We start from the raw sequence: 24,091 nt of genomic DNA, 5'->3' as shown, positions 1-24,091 counted from the left end.
TCTCTTTATGGTAATAGCAAACTTTTTTGTTTTTTTTAAACAAAGCCTGGTTTTTCTCAATACACCTTTAAAGGTTTTTAAATTGTTTCATATCTCGTCAAGTTGAGATTTTTAAGAACTTCATTTTTAATTTGTAATATAAGTTTACAACTTGATTTTTTTTTAAAAAGTCATCAAACTGCAAGCACCTGTTAATAAAGGTCTTAAATTAAAAAAAAACAAGAAAACCATACAGCAGGCATTGGAAACACCGATGAAAAAGGATTAGCATCTTTATGTGTGTAATAGAAGCTACTCCTAGTTTTGACACTGTTACAATTGTGATATCTTCAGGATCATTTTGACAGTAATCTATTGCCTTTATGCCAAGTCTATGTTATTCTCTTGGTTGAGTATGAATTCTATATAGATGAAAATGAATTTTATGTCTCTTAATTGGCCTAGTGTGGTTGTTTCATATCTATAACCAAAACATTCAGAATGATGAAATCTGCTACAAATAAACTCCTCATATTTATGCGGGGAGATGTTGAAACATAAGATATTGAATTATCTCCATAAATAAGGAGACAATTGAGAGGTGATCTTCACAAGAGGCATATTCTTCATACTTTACTGAGATAAGTCATATACATAGGCCTATATAGGAAACAATATTGAATTAAGCTTAAAGTTAATCAGATAGAGGATGAGTACCTAGCAACACACCTGCATGTGAGTCAGCATGTCATTATGAAAAGTTTCAGAGCAGGCTAGTAGAACAAGGTGAATAAAGTCCCAAAGTGGAATTTATCAGTCTGAAGAGGACAACTCTAATTCCCAGTGCTTAGTATCAAGGAATCCATTTAAAAGCTCTGTGTCATCTTGTTGTCACACTTTCTCTCTGCCTCCTTTCCTCCCTTCCTCCCTCCCCCCTCCCCCCCCCTCTCTCTCTCTCTCACACACACACACACACACACACACACACACACACACACATTCTTTCTCCCCATACTTTAGAATACTCTATAATGTAGAAAGGGCAGAGGTTGCCAAACAGAAATACTGTTTGCATCAATACAAGAAAATTTTCTTTAGACCACAGTTACTTATAGAGAAAATTTGAAAAAAAATCAACAATTCACTTATAAAACTCACACTCAAAACTTAAATCAGTTTCTTGTATTGTTAACCTCTTGGGGGTAGATCTTTATGGCATGATAAAGAGCTGTTATTGCATCATTATGCAGAAAAGTACCTTATTTACATCACTATTCATCTTCTTTTGCATATGGTAAGATTATGGGCAATCATATAAGAGCAAGTTCCCCAAAGAGTATCATTACACAAAATGACTTCACTTCTTTGAAAAGGCTCTATGTTCCATGTATATAAAGGTTTTCTTGTGTATTGTATGTGCAAACGATTTAGTGTTAGGAGCTAGAATTCCTTTATGCTTTTGTGTTTGGTTTGGGGCAAAGAAAAGGAGTATCACTCAGTCTCATAAAGGTCATGGACACCCACATGGATCCTATGAGCAATGTTCTCTCCCTGTACTTATTCATAGGTGTGGTATGTTCTCCCTGTCATTGATTGTGGAGGTATGAAGTTCAATGACTTTGGTAGGGCCTTTCTTTTCTTTTTTTATGTACTTATTTTCTGTTTAATGCCCTCCCCCATCCCTCCAAAGCCTGCACATTTCTTAGACATGAATCCCCAGTAGGTAGCACAGTGCCTGTTACATAAAATCATAGGTATGTGTAGGTGACATAAATTACACAAGCGTGACTAACACCTGATCCCATTTGAAAACCCTCTAGAGGCCTAGAAAATTTACTGAAATTCAAAGAAATCTGTTTACTCTGCAAAGAAATTACAATATTACTTTAATCTTTCTCCCATTTTTTTTCTCCTTAAGAACAAGCTACACAACTTTTTTTTTATTGTAGAGGTAATGTACAGAGAGGTTACAGTTACCTGAGTCAGGTAATGAGCATGTTTCCTCTTGGACAGTGTCACTCCCTCCCTTGTTCTCTCCCAATTTTTCCCTCCCCTACCCCAGGTTGTATAGCTCATTTCCAACACAGTGTCTACTGGATTTCACTGATGAATTGGTTCACCCTTTGTCCCACAGTTTCTGTGATTCTCCTTTTCAAAACAAATTCTGGACCTTTTTCTTTGCACCTCATATAACCACTTTGATTTAGAACTTTTACATGATCTCATGAGGATTTATTCAGAAAGTTTCTCAACACTACCTCAGGGCCAAATCTAACAAAGTTGAGTTCATCTCTGGAGCCTTACATACTTTGGTCTTGTATGAAATCATGTCACCTGGGAGTGGAGAGAGAAATATCAAAATATTTTGCATCTCATGTTTTTGACTTGGAGATGGGACCTCAGATGCAGAGCCCAAGGGATGAGAGAACCCAGCTTTTGTCCAGAGAAATGGAGCAGGCTATACTGAAAGAAACAGGGGGTAGAGTAGACCACACTGGCAATAAAAAGCACACACATATTCACACATGCCTGATATATTTACTTCTTTTTTGGATACCATAAGCTCCCTATTTGTTCACAAATAGGGCTTAGAGACCATTCTGTGATGCTTCCTTTGATTTTTACATTGGTTGTCCTACAGCTTCCCTTTTTTGTCAGCTCCCTCAGTGAAAAGGAATGCTTGCTCCAGAAGAAGTACACTGCCCATATCAATGGAGATGTGTTAATTACTGGGATTTTCCCCCTCAAGTACATGGAAATACAACCTGCTTTACCCAAATCCAGGGATTATTCTTTTCAGGTGAAGTAAGTGAGTTCTGAATTAAATTTTTATTATCTGATTGATTTTCAGACTGAGAAGACCTTGTGTTAATTAATGGTCTTTAAATACTTGACCTTTTGCGAAAATGCTTCTTTTCTCAGGGAATAGCCCTATATTAGTTTGTGTCCCTATATTAGTTTGGAGAGATGCAGTAAGTATTTCAAATACATCTGGATAGAACTGCATGTCAGTGATTCCCTATGTATCAGAGAGCTTTTTGGCAACCAGGAAGAAGAGAGGCATTATGGTAGATTTCTCACCCACCTATTTGATTCTGCTTCATTTGTACACACACGCACACACACACACACACATATAAATGTGAGTTCTCCAGCAGGGAATTACATTTGCAAATTTATATGGAAGAATTTAAGGCTATGTAGCCATCTCATTTCTAGCCCATTAGGATGTAAAATATTATTTGGAACACTGATTTGCTTGCAACCCTTTCCAAGTGTGGTAAGTCAAGCTTTGCCTGTGATATCTGCTCGTATTTAGGAACAGAGATGGCATCTTGTCTCCTCTACAGAATGTCTAATCTTTTCTCATGTGCTATACCAGGTCTTTGCTTTTTGTTCCTTGGACCTATGTTATCTGTGTTTAACTATTTCCCCACATATTAATGATAATTAGTTATTTGCATATTTTCTAGATATATTTATGTAATGTTATTGAAGCTCATGTTTCCTGATGATGCATGCTTCTTAGCTACTTTCAGATCTGCAAGCTCTGTGTGTGGATGTCACTGGTGTCTGGTCTGACAGTCAGACATCTTCCAGTAAAGTTTTTATACTGGTTGTGGCAAAAAAGATAAATCACATTTTCTCCATGAAGTATTTCCCATAATTATTGGACCAATGAGATGGCATTTAGCAATGAATGAGAAACATCATGGTAAGTCTTTGTCACAGCATGGGCAACAGGAAGTTGTATTAAGAGCACAGGGTACGAATCAATGGATGATGAGAAATTACTGGAAGAAAATTATGCCTCTCAGGTATTGGCTGAAAGGATTGAACAGAGTTCATAATCAAGCCATATACTGTCTTTTAATGTCAGCACAGAGTGTGTATGGTAGAATATCAAATATAATCATTAATTAAATTTATCACAACAGCTTTCATTGATGTTGTTTTGTCAGAGATTGACTGAGAGATGCAGAATTGACAGATATCATTCAGGATAATCAGGCTAGCTAAGGCAGCATTCTTTGCTGCCACCCATATCTGATACTGGCATAGAATATCTTGTATATTGAGGGCTTAGGAGATACAAGGTGAAGCTACTGACATTGACTTTGTGCTGTTTTTTTTTTTTTTTTTTAAATAAATTGCTCTATTCAGGGAGAAGTTTGCTCAGAAGTGGCTTTGTACAGATACTGCCTCTGGAAATCCTATTTCTACCGAGCATATAGTCTTTATTGCCTGAGATTTTTCTCTTTATGTCTGATTCATCCATTAGATGAGAAGTTTTAGGTTCTCATCAAAAGGTTTCAGTTCCCTAATAAAATCAGCATTTGAAACAAAAGCTTCTGACTTGGAAATGTGCTGTTCTGCACATTTAGAGAATGTATTTTTCTAGAAAACTGTTTCAAGCCTATCCTATTTCAATGGACCCTTGAGCATGTGACTTCATACATAACTTTGGCCCCATATGTTTATCAATGTTGCTATCCTATATGTAATTTTGGTCACTTAAAATTTGAACCGTATTTTCAGAGCATTATCTATAACAATATAATCTATCCTTATCCAAATAGTATGATTTCCTCATCATCTTCATAGACCTCTTCTGCAGTGGGGTATAAGTGGTCATCAACAGTGATTTTTCATGGTTCTGGAAATCTATTTCTTGTGATTAATATTTAAAAATAGTCTTCTGGATAAATTCTTCCTGCTTAACAAATACCCACCCAAAGAAAGAATCATAGCACCCTATGATGCTTTTATGGTTTCTGCTTAACGGATTACCATAAAACAAATGAGTTTGCTACCATTATATGGATCTACATTAGAAACTTGAAATATTCCTTAAAATATTTTTCATTTTCTTAATTTTCCTTAATATGATTTTGGAAAAGATATATTTTCCAATGCTGAGTGGTTCCTATTGTTCATAACAGTTTCAGTTTTACAGAATCTTTTTCTTAATTAGCTAGTCCTGGAAAATTGTGAGAACAATCCCTGAGTTACTTTTCATGCCTTCCTTCCCAGGAAAGTGACCCTCAATACTTAATGTTCTTAACACTGTTGCCAAGGATTAAAGGAGTCATTTTCTAACCAACTGGCATATGAGCAATATAGAAATTCAAAGTACTTAGCTGATGGAAGAGATGATGTAACATTTTCCACCAATAGGCAGTTCCATGGTAGAGTTGTTTAGTGCTTTTAGGCTGAGTTTAATAAATTTTCTCTGTCATATCAGAATAATTAAATTTATTTAAAAATAAGAAAAATTATTTCCTTTTCTACTTTTTAATGCATCTAATTTTTTTTTGCTTTAGTAAATGAGAATTTTATACTGCTGCTTGTTAACTTGTAATCTTGTTCTTTTGTCTTTAATTTGTCTTGTATGAGGAGAGGATCATTTTTATATGTCATCTTGCTTTGTTTCATTCTATTACAAAATATGTTCTCTTAGGAAAGTTATCCTGCAATAAAACCAAAGAAAATCAACTTTAAGTTGATAAAAGGATTTACTTGGCTACTTCTAGGGTTTAGAAGAGCAAGCATCAGACATGAAATAGCTTGATGTTCATGAGATGTTTCATGTTTGAAAACAACAACCTATTTTTTGTGTATATGTGACAGAGATGAAATGCAAGATCTCTTTCTTCTCTAATAAGAATATGCCTCTCATTCCTGAGAAATATGATCTTGATATCACTCGGTGAATTATGTACATAAAACTCACATACCAATTCAACATCATTAGGGGTATGGTTCCAATATATGAATATTTTTGCTAAACACACATTTATTACCCTAAGGAAATGTACACATTTGAATATATTTCCTGTATCTCCTATGCAGCTATAACTTCAACAACTACCAGTTTGTTTTAGCCTTGGCTTTTGCTGTTGAAGAGATAAACAAAAATCCTCATCTTTTGCCCAACATGACTCTGGGATTTTCTGCCTATTCAGTTGGACAAAAAGACATGATGCATTTTAGGAATCTTGTGGTTAGCCTCTCTGGAAAGGACTTTATTGTGAATTATACCTGCAAGAGAGACTGTCAGACTATAGTAGCACTGACGGGACCATCAGGCATAATCTCTTCCCAATGTGCAACATTGTTGGACCTCTACAGATTTCCACAGGTGAGAAAAGGAGGGATGCTAAGATATGAAATCGTAACTATTTCATGCTATTCTCAGGTTTTTGATTAATTTTAAATAAAATGATGCTGGAAAATGAGTTACCACAAAGTCGAAAAACTACCGTTCATAACATGCCCATATAAGTTTACTAGTTTAGTATAAAGATGAGAAAGACTGTTTAATCTGGTTCATTCATTTTATACATAGTCCTGAGGAATTGGAAGATACCATTAAAAGTGAGACAAACCATCCTTTCCTAAAATTTTTGGTGTTAATTAGGGCAAATTGTGACTGGTGATTCTGATTTTCTTTTTCTTCTAGCTTAATTTTGGACGTTTTGATCCTGTCCTGAGTGACCATCGCCCATTTCCTTCTGTCTATCAGATGGCCCGCAAGGACACATCTCTAGCTTTTGCCATGGTTTCCTTGTTGGTTCACTTCAGGTGGACCTGGGTGGGTCTATTGATCTCAGGAGATGAGAGTGGTTTGTGCATGCTGCCCCAGTTGAGAGAAGAGATGAACAAGCACAGAGTCTGTACAGCTTTTGAACACATGGTAGAACTTGATTCCTTTCAAAATCCGCTGGAACATATTTCATTTAATCACATAATTAGAAATTCATTCACAAATGTGATTCTCATTTATGGTAACAATGACTTCTTGGTAAGTGTAGTAAACACTATTGGCAGATACTTAACTCTAGGAAAAATCTGGGTCCTAAACTCCCTTAGTACATTAATATTTGCAATGAGATATTTTTTGTTAAATACATTCCATGCACCTCTTATTTTCTCAAACAACCATGCAGAGATGTCTGGATTCAACAATTTTATCAAAACAGTAAACCCATCAAAATACCCAGAAGACTATTACCTTGCTTTGGTGTGGATTCGATCTTTTAATTGCACTTTTTCTGAGTCTAGCTGTGTAACTTGGAAGAACTGTCCAGCCAATGCCTCATTGGAATGGTTGCCAAGGTACCTTTTTGACATGGTCATCTTGGAAGAGAGTTACAATATATATAATGCTGTGTATGCTGTGGCTCAAGCTCTTCATGAGATGGTTATTGATCGAGTAGAGGCACAGGCAGTGGGAAATGGGAAAAAACTTGATTTTTCCCCTTCACAGGTAAAGTGTTTCCTTTGGCAAGCAAATACCATAAGACAACTAGCATTGTAAAGGGGATTTGTTCAAATCAAACTAGGGAGGGAAGAAAGGTTTAATAAAGGCAAAGACAGAAAGTGTAGTCAGTTCAGCTGTCCATGATGACTTTTTGTGTATGTGTGTGTGCCAGTACTTGGGCTTGAACTCAGGGCCAGGGCTTTATTTCCTCCAAGTCCAGCAATCTGTCACTTGAGAAACAACTTCACTTTGGGATTTTTTTGGAAGGTAACTAGAGATCAATGTCTCAAAGAATTTTTGCATGGCTGGTTTCAAACTATGATTATCCTAAGTAGTTTGGATTACAGTTGTGAACCACCATCATCCCACTTCTTTGTAATATAGTTTTGAAATACTGTACAATTTTGAAAAAAATTCAATATTAATAATAATTATTTTATTCCTTCCCCACTAATTCTTTTTATTATAAATGTCTGCAACATCCTCCGTGGTAAAGCTTTTTTTTTTTTTTTTTGCCAGTCCTGGGGCTTGGACTCAGGGCCTGAGCACTGTCCCTGGCTTCTTTTTGCTCAAGGCTAGCACTCTGCCACTTGAGCCACAGCGCCACGTCTGGCCATTTTCTATATATGTGGTGCTGGGGAATCGAACCCAGGGCCTCATGTTTATGAGGCAGGCACTCTTGCCACTAGGCCATATTCCTAGCCCCGTGGTAAAGCTTTTAATTTTTTCCTTACTTATTTTCTATTTGGACTTGTATTAAGCAATTTGTTTACCTAAATTTATAATTGATATAATATTCACATAAATTCAAGAATTCATAATGAACATAAGTGAAATAATTTAATTCCAATTCAGTTAGTTATTAATAATTATTTCATGTAATTCCTCTCAGGGGATAGTCATAAAAGAAACCTCTGCCTAGTTATCCAGGCAGTGGAATTGGTATGATTTGTAATTATTTGGGTGAATATACTAGATATTTAATCTTTTTTTCCTAGATATTTATTCTTGAAATATTACCTTAGATAGTTAATTGAGTGTTAGAATTTACAAGCATTATTACATATTAGCTCTCCATAGATATTCACTCAGTTGTGCTGTTGCATTACTTGGTTATAGATGAGTACTGGGAGCTGGGGATATGGCCTAGTGGCAAGAGCGCTTGCCTTGTATACATGAAGCCCTCGGTTCGATTCCCCAGCACCACATATACAGAAACTGGCCAGAAGTGGCGCTGCGGCTCAAGTGGCAGAGTGCTAACCTTGAGCAAAAAGAAGCCAGGGACAGTGCTCAGGCCCTGAGTCCAAGGCCCAGGACTGGCAAAAAAAAAAAAAAAAAAAAAAAAAAAAAGAAAGAAAGATGAGTACTGAAGCAGAAATGAAAGTCAGTGAGGTCTGTATTCTTGCCGTGTCAACTCTACAAACTTTATCATGAATTGATTCTTCTCTCTTAGCTTCATCCCTTTCTGAAGAACATCCATTTCAGCAATCCTCCTGGAGACGAAGTGATTTTGGATGAGCCAAAGAAATTGGTGGCAGAGTATGACATTGTGAACCTTTGGAATATTCCAGAAGGTCTTAAGCAGGTGGTAAAAGTGGGCAAATTTTCTTCATATGAACCACAGGGTCATCAATTATCACTATCTGAAGATCTGATAGAATGGCCCATAGCATTTACAGAGGTTGGTGGAATCAAACAAAAATGATCTGAAATATGAATTAATGAATAAAATGCCTTGCTAGAGTTTATTCTTCTTGTCTTCATTAATAGTCTATTAATGTGAGTGACCATCTTCCAATTGAGCAATTGATAAATAGTTGAACAAGGAGCATACTTATCTGCCAAATGCTTTCCAAAATTTATCTATTAAGTACTCAAGTATAAATATTGTCTTTAGTACACAGCTCTACATCACTGTAGCAAAATGTCTTTAAAAGTCAGTTTAGGCTGGGGATATAGCCTAGTGGTAAGAGTGCCTGCCTCGGATACACGAGGCCCTAGGTTCGATTCCCCAGCACCACATATACAGAAAACGGCCAGAAGCGGCGCTGTGGCTCAAGTGGCAGAGTGCTAGCCTTGAGCGGGAAGAAGCCAGGGACAGTGCTCAGGCCCTGAGTCCAAGGCCCAGGACTGGCCAAAAAAAAAAAAAAAAAAAAAAAAAAAGTCAGTTTAGAATATAGGATATTTGGGGCTGGGGATATGGCCTAGTGGCAAGAGTGCTTGCCTTGTATACATGAGGCCCTGGGTTCGATTCCCCAGCACCACATATACAGAAAACGGCCAGAAGTGGCGCTGTGGCTCAAGTGGCAGAGTGCTAGCCTTGAGCAAAAAGAAGCCAGGGACAGTGCTCAGGCCCTGAGTTCAAGGCCCAGGACTGGCCAAAAAAAAAAAAAAAGAATATAGGATGTTTAATTTTACCCATACATTTTTTGTTTGAATATGTGATCAATTTGTGAGATGCTTTTGTATCTGTCCTGTTTGGTAATTTATTATCTTAAGGGGAATATCTAGTTAACAGTTCCTAATTTGCCATTATGACAAAAAGTGGGGTGAAAGGATTTCAAACACTTTCTTATGAGTATGATATATCTGCAATAATGTTATTCTATTACATATATATGCGTATAAACAAATTTTATTCTGAATCATCAAAATTGATTAAAATTCAAAAACATGTGTAATATTGAAATTTGAGTGTATTAATTATAATGTGTCTTTCATAAACACTAATCTGCTTTTTAGACTCCTCAGTCTGTCTGCAGTGAGAGTTGTGGTCCTGGTTTCAGAAACTCCCCTCAGGAGGGAAAGGCTGCCTGTTGCTTTGATTGTATCCCTTGCCCCGAGAATGAGATTTCTAACAGAACAAGTAAGTGTGTAAGTCTTGGAGCCATTCTGGACAACTCCTTAGGGTTTCTAAATCCATACTAGCTAGACAGTAGGAAGGATTTGTATAATCATAGGCAGAGATAAAAGTCTTCCTTTTATTAGGCAGGAGTTTATATGTAATGAAATAATCCTGCCAGAAACATCACAACTCATGAATAGGGATAAAAGATTTGGTTAACTTTTGTGGTGTATTTTCCAAGTACACAATATCCATTCCACTGAGAAGCATGATAAAATTTTATCTTTAGGTTGGCTCAATATATTGTGCAGGACATGTTTTCTCTCATATAAACTACTGTAGTCTACTTTGACAAGTGTATCTTCCACAGTTTTCAATTACTACATGCTTGGATTGTTTTGACCAGACCTAGTACACAGAAAAATTGTGTTTTGGTAGAAATAGGATTATCGTGCTATATTATATGGTTTAAAACTTTTAATCATTGGTTCCGTTCTCAACCTTTTGTTATTCTTGTGTGTTTAATAAAGAAAACATAGAATGAGAGAAATTTGAGACTTTGATTTTGACTTTAATGGGTATATTCACAGTGGAACATGGGGAATGTGAGGTCTATCATTCATATATCTGTGAGGATGCCAAAAAGTTGTGCACAAAAGTTTTGAGTGTTGATTGAAATCAGTTTAGAATGGAAATTTGCTAAAATGTAAAAGTTGTTGTCTCTGCATTTGATATTCCCCTTCCTTTCCCTAGTTCCCATAAACATATGTATAATACCCAGGATGCCAAAATCAGTTCCAGTGGTATCAGGGGTAAAACCATGGGGATATTGTAATTATAAACCATATGAGGGGGTTGTTCCTACTAATATTAAGCAGAGAGAGGAAACGTTTGAAAGAAAAGGGTGACTAGAATTGCGTTTTACCAAAAATGGGAAATCAGTGGGGCCTTATTTTCTATTTTCCCATCTCTTGAATTAACCCCCGCCCCCCATGATATTTAAAAGCTAAGTGACATTTGCATGAATTCAGACTTTTTCAAGCAGAGCCTGACAGATGCAAACTGGGTTTGTGTGATTGTAGTGAGAGTAGAAGAGAGATGATGGGAACGAGATGTGGAGAGTAATCAGAGCAGAAGGAGGGTTAGCAGAGGGCTGAACAAGCTCAAGTCAAAGCCCCTGAGAGTTGAAGCCTTTACAGAAAGGAGTTTCACATATTGATTTTCTGATTCTGCTGCTTACTGCCCTGGATTGCTAATTATAGGTTGGTGTGTTAGTCCCAAGGGAAAAATAAATATGCCAAGGATTCAAATAACAAATTCTCCTAATTCCATATACACCCAGGGCATCAGATTTTTAAAAAATATATTTTAATATTTTTATCTCTACTGTAATAGACTATGTCTGTCCACACTATTCCTGAAGCATGAACTCAGAGCATAGGCGCTATTCTTGAGATTTTGTTTTTTTCCCCCCCTCAAGACAAGCACTCTACCACTTTGAGCCACAACTCCATTTCCCACTTTATTTTCTAGTGGTTAATTGGAAACATGAGTCTCCAGGACATACCTGCTGGGTCAAATTAGCACCCTCAGATCTCAGCCTCTTGGAGTAGCTAGGATTAGAGGCATGGGCCTCCAGTGGCACAGCTTGCTTGCTTGCTTATTTATTTATTATTTTAAAAGATTCTCTAACAGATTTCAACCCCCACAGCCCCTCTTTGAAGGATCTCCATTGTGCTCACTTTGTGTTAAGCATTCTTGTATGCATATATACCTCTGACGGATACTTTAACTTTTATATCCTGTGCAAAACACATTCTTCTTTTCTTTTTGTATGATAATCTATGGGATTTTTATCCATGCTGTTTCACTTAATTCATTTGAATGACCTAATGGTACTTATATTTTATAATTCTATGACAATTCAATTATAAATTGAATTGAATTTACTGGTGTGAGCAAATAAATTTCAGATATTTGGCACTGTGTATATATATATATGTGTGTGTGTATATATACATATATATACATATATGTATTTCTTCTGGGGATGTTGTTTTGTAGACGGAAGGATATAGGGAATGAAACAGATTGGAAGAGATAATAAAATCCATCTTCTACCCCTATACAACTGATAAAAGTTAATACTTTTTTAACATTTTTTTCTTTCTTGTTATGGGGCTTGAACTCAGTACATAGGAGTTGTTTCTGACCTTCTTTAGCTCAAGGCTAGTGCTCTACCTCTGGAGCCACAGCACCACTTCTGACTTTTTCTAAGTAGTTTAATGGATAAATGTCTCAAAACTTTTCCTGCCTGGGCTGGCTTCAAACTGCAATCCTCAATTTTAAAAAATTCAAATATAGAACTAAGTTATTATATTAGAGAAGGAGAGGATGCAGAGTAAGGCACAAAAGAAATTCTCAACAATTCTATACTCCATATTTTTCATTTGGCAACTATTACTTCTTCTTTAGCAGTAACAGTTTACTACAATCATCTCCAATTTTGGATCTTCTAGTTTTCTTTATCACTTATCAATATTTTCCTTTAATCTTTTTCTTGGTATGCTATCAAATCTTATACTACATTATGATTTTAACATAAATGGAATGAAACCAATCTACCTGAATATTGTAGGCACAAGTAGTTTACGTCAAGCTGTATATTTCCATGTTACCTTTGCTCTTAGAACAAACATGCTGTTTTACACTGTCATTAAGTTAAATATTATAACTTCAGAAATATACCTTTCCCTGACCTGTTCGTTAAAGAAAAGATTAAAACAGATATTGTCAGCATTATAATCAAGAGTATTTTAATTCAAGAATTTTAAATTTGTACTTCTATTTGAAGATGTTTTTTAGATGGCTTTGACTCTTTTTAGAGAGTAATGTAAAATCTTATTTTATATGTATTCATGTTATTTAGCATGCATCATTCAGTAAAGACTAAAATTTTCTATATGGAAAGAAAATTAAACATAAGAATTGAAAGAAATTAATTATGGAATTATACTTGTTCAAAATAGTATTATGTCTGTAGATTTGCATTGAAACATGAACAAAAACATTCAGTAGGATGACTGTAAATAAACTTTATGCTAGAATCCTGGACAAAGCAAACTGAAGGGCTCATTAATTAGAAAGGCATATACATGCTAATATTGCCACCTAATTTTTGCAGTTATTAGAATATTCATAAATCTTTGAAAATACATTTAAATTCTTAGAGACTGAAGAGTTTAATGTATAGAAATTATTTCTACTTCCAACTCACAAGCTATTAAGTATATTTAAAATGTCATTTATAACATGTTAAAATATGACATATTAAGAGGAAAAATTATTATTGCAACACACTTTATTTTAGAAACTAACATCAACAATTAATAGGAAAGAAACAATTGTAGCTACAATGCCTATATTGGATGAGAAAACTCACATTTAAAACATCACTATTTCCAAAATTGTATTAGTAAGTCAATGCAATATCCATCAAATTCCATAATGTTTGCTGAGAAAAATTCCATGTGTGATTGAGGTAGAGAAATCTAGACAAGATAACAAGGATTATTGATTGTTTCTGTTTCTCTGGAATGTACACATTTATGTCCAAAATAGAATGTATGCATTGCATATGAAGTGTGTACTTCCTGAAGAAATTTTACAGACTATTACCTGTGGAGTGTTAGTTATGTAAAGTAGATTTATGTTTCCACATTTTGATGATAGAAAATGTTTTCACGGAAACAAGAAAACTGAGTGGGAAAACATGATCAGGACTCCCTTTGAATTGTGTGCTGCATAGAATTTATACCTTTGCTTTAAAAAGCAGCAATAAGGAATAATAGGTAAGACTAGACAAATTAACTTACTTAGGCAAAAGGCAGAAATGCAAGAAAACTGCTTCATAACTGACTGTAATTTCCACTTCTTGCCAGATGTGGAGCAGTGTGTGAAGTGTCCAGATCATCAGTATGCCAACACAGAGAAAACTCTCTGCCTGCTAAAATCTGAGAGCTTTCTGGATTATAGAGACTTCTTGGGGATGGCCTTGGTCTGCTTAGCTCTGAGCCTCTCTACACTCACAGCTGCTATTACTGGGGTTTTTGTGAGGCACAATCACACTCCCATTGTCAAGGCCAACAACCGAACCCTCAGCTACATCTTGCTCCTGTCCCTCAACTGCTGTTTTCTTTGCTCCTTGCTCTTCATTGGACATCCAAGCACAACCGCATGTATCCTCCAGCAGACCATGTTTGCAGTGGTGTTCACTGTGGCTGTTTCCACTGTTTTGGCCAAAACTATTACTGTGGTTTTGGCCTTCTCTATCACTTCTTCAGGGAATAGGATTCGGCAGTGTCTGGTGTCAGGAATGCCTAACTTCATCATTCCCATCTGTACGCTGATCCAACTCACTCTCTGTGGAATCTGGCTGGGGACATCTCCCCCTTTCATTGACACAGATCCACACTCTGAACATGGCCACATCATCATCCTATGCAACAAAGGCTCAGCCACTGCCTTCTACTGTGTTCTGGGATACCTGGGCTCTCTGGCCCTGGCAAGCTTCACTGTGGCTTTCTTGGCAAGGAATCTGCCTGACACCTTCAATGAGGCCAAGTTCCTGACCTTCAGTATGTTGTTGTTCTGTAGTGTCTGGGTTACCTTCCTGCCTGTATACCATAGCGCCAAGGGGAAGACCATTGTGGCTGTAGAGGTCTTCTCTATCTTGGCCTCTGGTGCTGGGCTGCTAGGTTGCATCTTTGTCCCTAAGTGCTACATCATCTTGTTAAGGCCGGAGAGAAATTCTCTGCCTGGTATCAGGGGCGAAACATATTCTGGGAGAAAGAATCCATCTTAATATCAATGTATGTCTTTCTAAAATGATAGACACTCTGATGGATATCTCTACTACTCTCCTGATCAGAAATTAGTTGATATTTGGAAAAATATTTTACAGAATAAAAGATCAGCAGTGATATACTCACTAGGTGTTGTCGGGTATCAGCTTGGCATTGAGGAGGAGAGGGCGGTCCTGAGCTGCCTCCCCTCTTGCCCTGGGGCTGCGTGGCTGTTAGCCACTCCTACCCCCTTCTTGGGTCTGAAACCGGAGGTGGCAGCCAAACCAGCCCCGCCTATTGTCTGCGAGCACCTGTGTCATAATGGCGCGGTCAGACGCCCAGAAGGCGGTTCTGTGGGAAATGATGTTAGCCCATGGGGGAGGTCCTAGGGCGCTGCTCTTGGATGGACATGCTCACCAGCCTATCGCTAGCACCTGGTCAGTCCCTCTCCTTTCCCCGTCATTACTGCTATAAGTTTGATTGCCCCTCCCTTGAATAAACGGGAAGCTCCTGAAGCTTACTCCAAGATGCCCACGTATACCTGGCTTCCTTATTCTTGGCGAGTATAGGGAGGGGGAGGGCATTCTCCCAGCCACACACCACCGAGGTTTACCCATGGCCCCATTACAGCTTGGCTTGCCCACAGGTCAGGCGGCCACGGCTAGAGAGTGGCAGGGGAACACAAAAGGCTTGGCATCTCCATGAAGGAGAGGTATAAATTTAGCCTGGCAAGGTGCTATGTTAAAAATGAACTATACAACTTGCCTGGGGGGGGGGGGGAGTCAGAGGAAAAATACTGGGAGAAAACAAATGAAGTGGTGAGATGGCTCAAAAAGAAACGTACTCATCCCCTGAGGCATGGAAATGTAACTCTTTGTTACAGCAACTTTAGAATAAAAAATTTTAAAGAGGTAGCATGTCATTTTTGTTAATTCATGATATACACTATTATTATATACATATACAACATTCTATTTTGTTTGGTTTTCTTTCCATACATTAGTTCTTGCAGACTTTCCTCAGGCTGTTTCTGCACATAATCTCTTTCATAATTCATTGAAAATTAGGCACATTTCTGGTATAAGAGCACTCTTCAACTTAACGTGGAAAGCTGTTGACTACACAAGGTGATATTTTTTGAGCATTAGTAAGTAGACAATAGGTTTCATCTCCATGATCTACCTTTTTATTTATAATTGTTTAATCACCCTTTATTGACATAAGTGAGGAAAAGGAATGCATTTACAATATTGGTGGGAATATAATGTGGTACAACCACTGTAGTAGGAAGTTTGGGGATTCCTCAGAAAACTACACATAGAATTCTCCTACTATTATCAATAGAATTATTGCATATTTTTATAAAATATTACACACCAAAATTCTGTAAAGCTAATTTCACAGTCATGTTCATTGCTTCACTAGTCACCATGTCAAAATTATGCAAACAACACAGATGTACATACAGGAATTTAACTCGTCCGTTAAAATGCATGATAATATATCATTGCAGAAAAATGTACAGACCTGGAAAATCATGTTAATTGAAGTAAGTCGTGCACACCCATAAAGTCTGCTTTAAGAGGAAGAGGCAAGAGCATAATGAGGTTATGCTTTGCTTTGTTTTATGCCAATTCAGCTCTACATCACAATATAATTTTTCCAGTAAACACAGAAGTGTATGAATGAAAATTTGAATTACAAAGATATTCAGGACCTAGACAAAGGAAGTATATGCTAAAACAAAAATTGATATACATTTAAAACATTTATGTAATACAAAATAAAAATGGTAGATGTCATTTGTACATTAAACATGAGACAAAAATTTTCATTTAGACTACTACTGCTTATACATTATGCAGAGATTCTGGACAGTACAGCATTTTAAGTAAAGAAAAAAGTTTAAATCCATTAATTAGAAGAAAGAAAGTGGATGGTTTCACATAATAGACAAAAGTAGAAATTCCAGGAAGCAAAATGAATGGACTATGAACCTCTGTGCACTAAAGAGAATTACAATTTTGTTTTTTTAAATGATTTTTTAAAAAGTTTTTATTATCAAACTGATTACAGAGAGGTTACAGTTTCATACATTAGGCATTGGATACATTTCTTGTACTGTTTGTTATCTCGTCCCTCATTCCCCTTCCCCCTTTTCCTTCGCCCCCCCACCATGAGTTGTTCAGTTCATTTACACCAAACAGTTTGTTTGTTTTGCTTGTCAATAAGTTTATTATCTTTCTGAAAAAAATCTTCATAGAAAATTGTTTTAACTCTCAGCAGCCCGTTCTTGAGCTCTGAGGAAGTTTGCCTTCTTTTGAGCCACCCGATCTTTCTTCTGCGCAAGGGACATTTTGGGACGATTCCACCTCTTCTTCTTCACCTCTCTCTTGGGCTTCCTGACATAGACTGGATTCTCTCCGATAGCAGCGTGTGCCTTCTTGTACATCTCCTCCATGTCTGGAGTTACTTTGTTCTTTATGTACTGAGAGAACTTCTTCTTGTAAGAATCTTCATCTTCTTCCATTAGGTAACGCATATAATCTGCGACATTCTGACCCATGATGTGCTTCCGATGAACTTCTGCATTGAACTCCTTGCTCTCAGAATCATAACCAGGGAATCGTTTAGTACTGTGAGGAATAGACAAGCCTCCATCCACAGCTCCCTTCAGGGCCCCAAAGACTTTATTGCCAGTGGTAGTTCTGCAAAGGCCTGCATCCAAATAGCAAGTGAAGGCACCAGGTTTACCATCAATACTTTCCACATTGTATCCATCTCCAGTCACCTCCATTTGGCCTTCATAGATCTTGTCCATGCCAAACCTATTGAGAAGCCTGCGGGCCAGCAGCAGGCCAGTACAATAGGCAGCCGCGTAATTGGTGAGGCCGACTTTCACACCATACTTGGGTAGCTGTGTGCATATGCTGCACAGACAATCATGTCTCCTTCTATGAGCGCATAAGCAATCTGACAAATAATATCTCTGTTGGTTACACGAACTATCATCCTGTATTTGGGTGTGTTGTACTTATTTTTGTCTTGAATCACCAAGCGTTTCCTAGCATAGTAGTCAGTTTTACCCTCTCGTCGTCTTCTGAATTTCACTTGGTATCTCTTAAAGTAGGCCTTATTCTTGACAACTTTAACAAACCCCATCCTGCAGATTAGAGACCCAAGAGCGCAGCTCTACACGCAGGCCCAGCAGCACTGGAGGGGGAAAAGGCACCAAACAGTTTTGCAGTATTGCTTTTGTAGTTTGTCTTTTTTTTACCCTGTGTCTATCGATTTTGGTATTCCCTTTCAATTTCCTAGTTCTAATACCAGTATACACAGTTTCCAATATACTCAGATAAGATACAGAGATAGTGTAGGTACAACCACAGGAAGGTGATACAAGAACATCATCAATAATAGAAGCTACAGATACACATGGTACGTTGAAAGTTGTTACAACTGTGATATAACAATCGTTTCCATAACATGGAGTTCATTTCACTTAGCATCATCTTATGTGTTCATAAGGGTATAGCTATTGGGCTCTTGTGATCCTCTGCTGTGACTTGCCTAAACCTGTGCTAATTATTCCCTAAAAGACCATAAACAAAATCACATAAAGCCACCAGCACAACAATATTCATCGCAGCACAATTTGTCATAGCTAGAATCTGGAACCAACCCAGATGCCCCTCAGTAGACGAATGGATCAGGAAAATATGGTACATATACACAATAGAATTTTATGCCTCTATCAGAAAGAATGACATTGCCCCATTTGTAAGAAAATGGAAGGACTTTGAAAAAGTTATACTAAGTGAAGTGAGCCAGATCCAAAGAAACATGATAATTACAATTTTCAAAAATAATTTCCTCATCCAATTCCTTTAAAATTTTTATTTTATTGTACAGGTGATGTACAGAGGGGTTATAGTTAAGTAATGAGTATATTTCTTGTCAAACATTGTTACCCCTTCCTCATTTTTCTCCACTTTCCCTCCCCCACAACACCCCATGTTGTAAAGTTAATTTCCAGCATATTGTCTTTTGAGTATTGCTATTGGTTCACCCTTTGTCTTTTGTCTACCATTTTGTTATTCCCTTTCCCTTCCCCAAACCAGATAAACACAATGGTGCACAAAATGCAATATTTACTAAAACTTCCTAAAATGGAAGAAACAGTTTTCTTTTAATACATATAATTATATATAGAATTTTTGAAGTTTAATTTTATTGTTGTGGTCATGTACAGAGGAGTTACAATTAAATACATAAGGTAGTGATTACACAGGGTATCAAAATAAGAAACAGTGACAACAGGGGAAATCCAAAGGAAAAAAAAGATATAACTTCACACAGTACATTACAAACAATAGCAAAATATCCCCTTCGATATCTTGGAGTTTATTTCAGTTTGCGTCATTTTTTGTAGACATAACTATATAGTTATTGAGCAACTGTGCTTCTCTGCTAGGACTATCCTAGATGTATACTAATTACTACAAATGAGGGAACCATGGAGCCTATATTTCTTTGGGTCTGTCTTCTCTTAGTATGATTTTTTTCCCAAGTTTTCCATTTCCTTAAAAAGAAGGTGATGTCATTATTTCTGATGGAAGCATAGAATTCCAGTGTGTGTGTGTGTGTGTGTGTGTGTGTGTGTGTGTGTGTGTGTGTGTTTATCACATTTTTTTGATTCACTCATCTACTGAGGGGCATCTGGGTTGGGTCCACATCTTAGCTATGGTAAATAATGCTGCAATGAACATAGTTCATTTAGTGTGGCTTTGTGTTTGTTTAGGTAAATGCCCAGAAGTGGGATTGCTCATAAAGTAGTTCTATGTTTAGTCTTTTATGGACCCTCCATATGGCTTTTCAGAGTGGTTCAACCAGTTTACGTCGGCACCAATAGTGTAGTAGTGTTCCCATTTGACCCTATCCCTGCCAGTATCTACTATTATTTGTTTTATTGATAGTGGCCATTCTAACTGGTGTGAGGTGGAATCTTAATGTGGTTTTAAGTATCATTTTTTATGGCCAGAGATATTGAACATTTCTCTATGAGTCTATTGGCCAGTCCTATTTCCTCTCCAGAGAAGCTTCTTGGAAATTCTTTAGCTAACTTATTAGTGGGGTGGTTGTTTCTTGTGGATTTGTTATTGAAGAGTTTCATTTTTTGAGTTGTAGATATAATTTTGATATGAAGTCCTTGTCTGGTTAACAACTAGTGAAAATCTTCTCCCAATCTGTGGGTATCTGTTTATCTTGCTCTCTATGTCTTTTGCCATGCAGAAGGTCAGCAATTTAGGGCATCCCATTTATCCATCCTTTCTTTGATTTGTTGTGTTTTTGGATCTTTATTTAGGAATTTCAACCTGTGCCAAGGAGTCCTAACATATCCCTTATCCCTTCCTATTATATTTTCAGGGTATCTGATCTTACCTAGAGGTCTTTGATCTATTTGGAGTCCACATCCAAATCTTAAGCCATCAGGAAGGGCATTTGCTAAATGATGACATATATTACTTTTTTTTTGCCAGTCCTGGGACTTGGACTCAGGCCTGAGCACTGTCCCTGATTTCATTTGGCTCAAGGGTAGCACTCTACCACTTGAGCCACAGCGCTACTTCTGGCTTTTCTGTTTATGTGGTGCTGAGGATTTGAACCTAGAGCTTCATGCATGCTAGGCAAGTACTCTTATCGCTAAGCCATATTCACAGTCCATATACTACATTTTAAAATATAAAATATTAGGAATAAAACAATTGATAACGAACTAGAAAATTCATAAAAGAATGAAAGGAAGAGGTTTAAATAAATTAATAAAATGGGCATCTTACAAATTTAATTTTACAAAATGTTTTAAAGTATGACTCAAATTTGAAAATTTAAATAAGTTTGTGGTGAAAAGTTGTAGGGGATGGCTATTCCTTTAAGACCTGGGGTGGCTGGCCGCTGGCCCATCCCACTTCCTTCTGGGTTCTGCCGGAAGAGATGCCAAACTAGCCCCGCCTCTCGGCAGAGAGCATGTGTGTGTCGTGATGGTACTGGCTGACCCAAGAGGCTGAGCCTCTGCGGGAAGTTCCATGACATCTCCGTGATGGACAAGCTCATTAGCCTATCGCTAGCACCTGGCCAGTCCCTCTCCTTCATGCGTCATTACTGCTATAAGACTGTGAGCCCCTCCCCTGAATAAACAGAATGCTCTCTAAAGCTTCTCTGAGAGTACACGCATTCCTTGCTTCCTTGGTAGGTATAGGGAAGGGGAGGGCTTCTCGCAACCACACGCTGACAGAGGCTGTACATGGACCTCACCTCCACAGTTAATTCCTACTGGCCAGAGGATATGCGTTGAGGGTGATAGAGGACCACACAGAGGGGCAGATAGGCCCAGGATCTCTACATGGAAGGAGATAGAGTTTAGCCAGGCAAAAAGTAATATGTGCGAGAGAACAGGACTAGAGGGAATGAATGGTCTTCTTGTTATTCTCAATTTCTCTTGATCTTAAGAAATTATCTGCCAATTGACATGTATACAATTTTCAGAAACTTTAACACAAACTATCACAAGTGGCTTTTTAAATTATTAGGGTTAGTTTACCTTTCTGATTTGGATCATGTGAAATACTGTTATGAACAGGTCAGAAAAATAAGGTGATAAATTAGGAGAATATGGTGAGGATTCACCTGTATTTGTATACTGAGTAGATTTATTTTATGTTTCTTTAGAGCAGAATAATCTGGTAGATCTAGCTAAACAAGCTGCTGTCAGGGTAGGGCTGAAGAGAAAGGAAAATTCTGAACAGAAGTAATATTCCCCTCTTCACCAGATATGGAACACTGTGTGAGATGTCCAGATCATCAATATGACAATGCAGAGAGAAAATTCTGTCTGCAAAAGCTTAGAGCTTTCTGGTTTATGGAGACCCCTGGAGATTGCTCTTGTCAGCACGGAGATTTGCTTCTCAGCACTAGCAGCTGACATCTTTGTCAAGGTCATTGATATCCCAATGTCAAGGACAATAAGCAGCCCCTCAGCAACATCTTGCTCATCCCAGTTACTGTTGTTTTCTCTGAACCTTGCTCTTCACTGGACATACCAACATAGCCATGTGTATCCTTCAGCAGACCACATTAAGGGCTCTGTTCACTGAGGCTGCTTCCACTGCCTTAGCTTAAACTCTTACTGTGTTTCTGGTTTTCACTGTGAGTTATTCAGGAAACAGTATGTGACAATTACTGGTGTTAGGAGCACTTCATCATTCCCATCTGCATCCTCATTCAACTGACCCTCTGTGGAATCTGGCTAGGAATTTCACCCCATTTATCGACACTGATTCACACTCTAATCATGGCCAGATCATCATCCTGTGCAGCAAAGGCTCAGCCACTGCCTTCTACTGTGTCCTGGGCTCCCTGGGCTCCCTGGGCTCCTGGCCCTGGCAAGCTTTACTGTAGTTTTCTTGGCCAGGAAGCTGCCTGACATCTTCAATGAAGCCAGTTCCTGACCTTCAGTATGCTGGTATTTTCCAGTGTCTGGGTCACCTTCCTGCCTGTCTACCACAATACCAAAGGTTAGGTTATACTATCTGTGGAAGTGTTTTCCATCCTGGCCTCCAGGGCAGGACTCCTAGTGTACATTTTTGCTTCTAAGTGCTCCATCATCTTTTAAGGTAGGGTAGAAATTCTGTGCTTAGGATCACACACAAAGCATGTTGTAGGAGGAATAAACTCTCCTCATGTGAAACACGAAATTTTTGTACAATGAATAGGGTTTCTAAGCAAACCATGTACCATTTTCCTATTAGAACTTATTCAAACTTGGTCAATTTCCAATGAATGACTCTTACTGATTTTCCTCGTTGCATGATATTCACTAGGACTTGCATGTACATTCCATGGCATTTACACTTGAATTTTCTTTCGGGGGGGAGGGGACGTATTCTTTGTTACCGAAACTAGTCTCTACTTAAGCTGATCATTATTAATTGTTCCTGTATTTTCTAGTCCTCTTCACTGTTTCCCTCTGCTTTCTCATTTATATCTTCAGAACTTTATATATTTTGAAGTCTTACCAATTCATCATTGTATGGCTGTGACTTCTCATATATTTCATGAATATTTTTCCTCTTGATAATTTCTGTCTATTGGTATTGTTACATGTATTATATTTTCTCAACTACTTGAGCTTTTCTATTAACCCTTAACATTTTCCCAATATTCTTGAGTCTAGTTTGGCACACTTTCATTATCATACTGAATTTGAAATCAGGTGCTTATATGTTATGAATAAACTCATATTTATGTGGGAAGATGTTGAATTACAAGATACAGTGTTTGGAGTGTTCATATATGAACAATAGATATTTTTCTGCATGCAACTCACCCATTACTTTTCCTTAGTTTTTAATAAACTATAACCAAATGATTCATTTTTCATGTCATATACATGTCTGGATTTTATTATGTTTTATTCATAATTTGAAACATTTCATCAAGGTCAAGTAATTTATGTCTAATTAGAAAACATGATTTCTTTTTATCACACATTTATCTGAGTCATTGCTAATAGAGATTCTTTTTTGGTTTTTTATTTTCCAAATATGTTGATTATATTATCCCACATGTGTGTTTCAGTAAACAATTATTTTTTCATGTTTTGTATTGATGAGCTCTATTGCATTGTGCTTAAGGACAATTTATGAATGAGTTTGATATTTTATTTTTCTATTTGTTCTTTGACTTACTTATAAGTCATTACTTCTGCTGATATGAACAAAAATATTTTTTTGGTGAATAAAGGGATGATATTGATCAAGATTCACTGTATCCATAAAGTGTTTTGTTAAATGTCAACTCGTTTGTACAATGAATTAAGGATAATAAAAATATATTACATTTTTTCTGCTGGTGTTGAGTGAAATATTTTGTGATATTTGCTATGTTAATTTTTCTAGAATGCACTTCGTTTGCTTATTAAACAAGGATTTAAAAATTAAAAGCAATAAGAGAACCCAATCTGAGTAATAGGGGAAATATCTGAAATAAAACTTGACAAAGTATATAAAAATTTCATATGAAATCACTTAAAACAATAAGACATTGTATACACATAAGATTAATTAGTATCTGAACATTATTTGCTTGAATTTTTACAGC

At 37.1% G+C, this 24,091-nt stretch overlaps 2 protein-coding genes across 2 annotated transcripts; one reads left to right on the top strand and one right to left on the bottom strand.

Annotated features, from left to right (window-relative positions):
• The first annotated feature begins 1,491 nt into the window (after positions 1-1,491).
• LOC125352417 (vomeronasal type-2 receptor 116-like) lies at positions 1,492-14,952 on the top strand. Its single transcript, XM_048347509.1, has 7 exons — positions 1,492-1,551; positions 2,621-2,784; positions 5,833-6,121; positions 6,443-7,249; positions 8,697-8,924; positions 9,986-10,109; positions 14,030-14,952. The coding sequence occupies exons 1-7, from the start codon at positions 1,492-1,494 to the stop codon at positions 14,950-14,952; spliced, it is 2,595 nt and encodes an 864-aa protein (XP_048203466.1).
• Positions 14,953-17,153: 2,201 nt separating this feature from the next.
• Positions 17,154-18,155, bottom strand: LOC125343076 (60S ribosomal protein L5-like). The gene is given in 2 exon segments (XM_048335706.1): positions 17,154-17,851; positions 17,854-18,155. Coding segments are annotated over 2 exon segments (888 nt in total). The 5' UTR covers positions 18,095-18,155; the 3' UTR covers positions 17,154-17,204.
• Positions 18,156-24,091: the final 5,936 nt, after the last annotated feature.

Source organism: Perognathus longimembris, chromosome 1 (genome assembly GCF_023159225.1).
Source record: "Perognathus longimembris pacificus isolate PPM17 chromosome 1, ASM2315922v1, whole genome shotgun sequence".
In the NCBI taxonomy this organism is placed as follows: Eukaryota; Metazoa; Chordata; class Mammalia; order Rodentia; family Heteromyidae; genus Perognathus; species Perognathus longimembris.
This window is presented reverse-complemented; position numbering and strand designations above follow the sequence as displayed.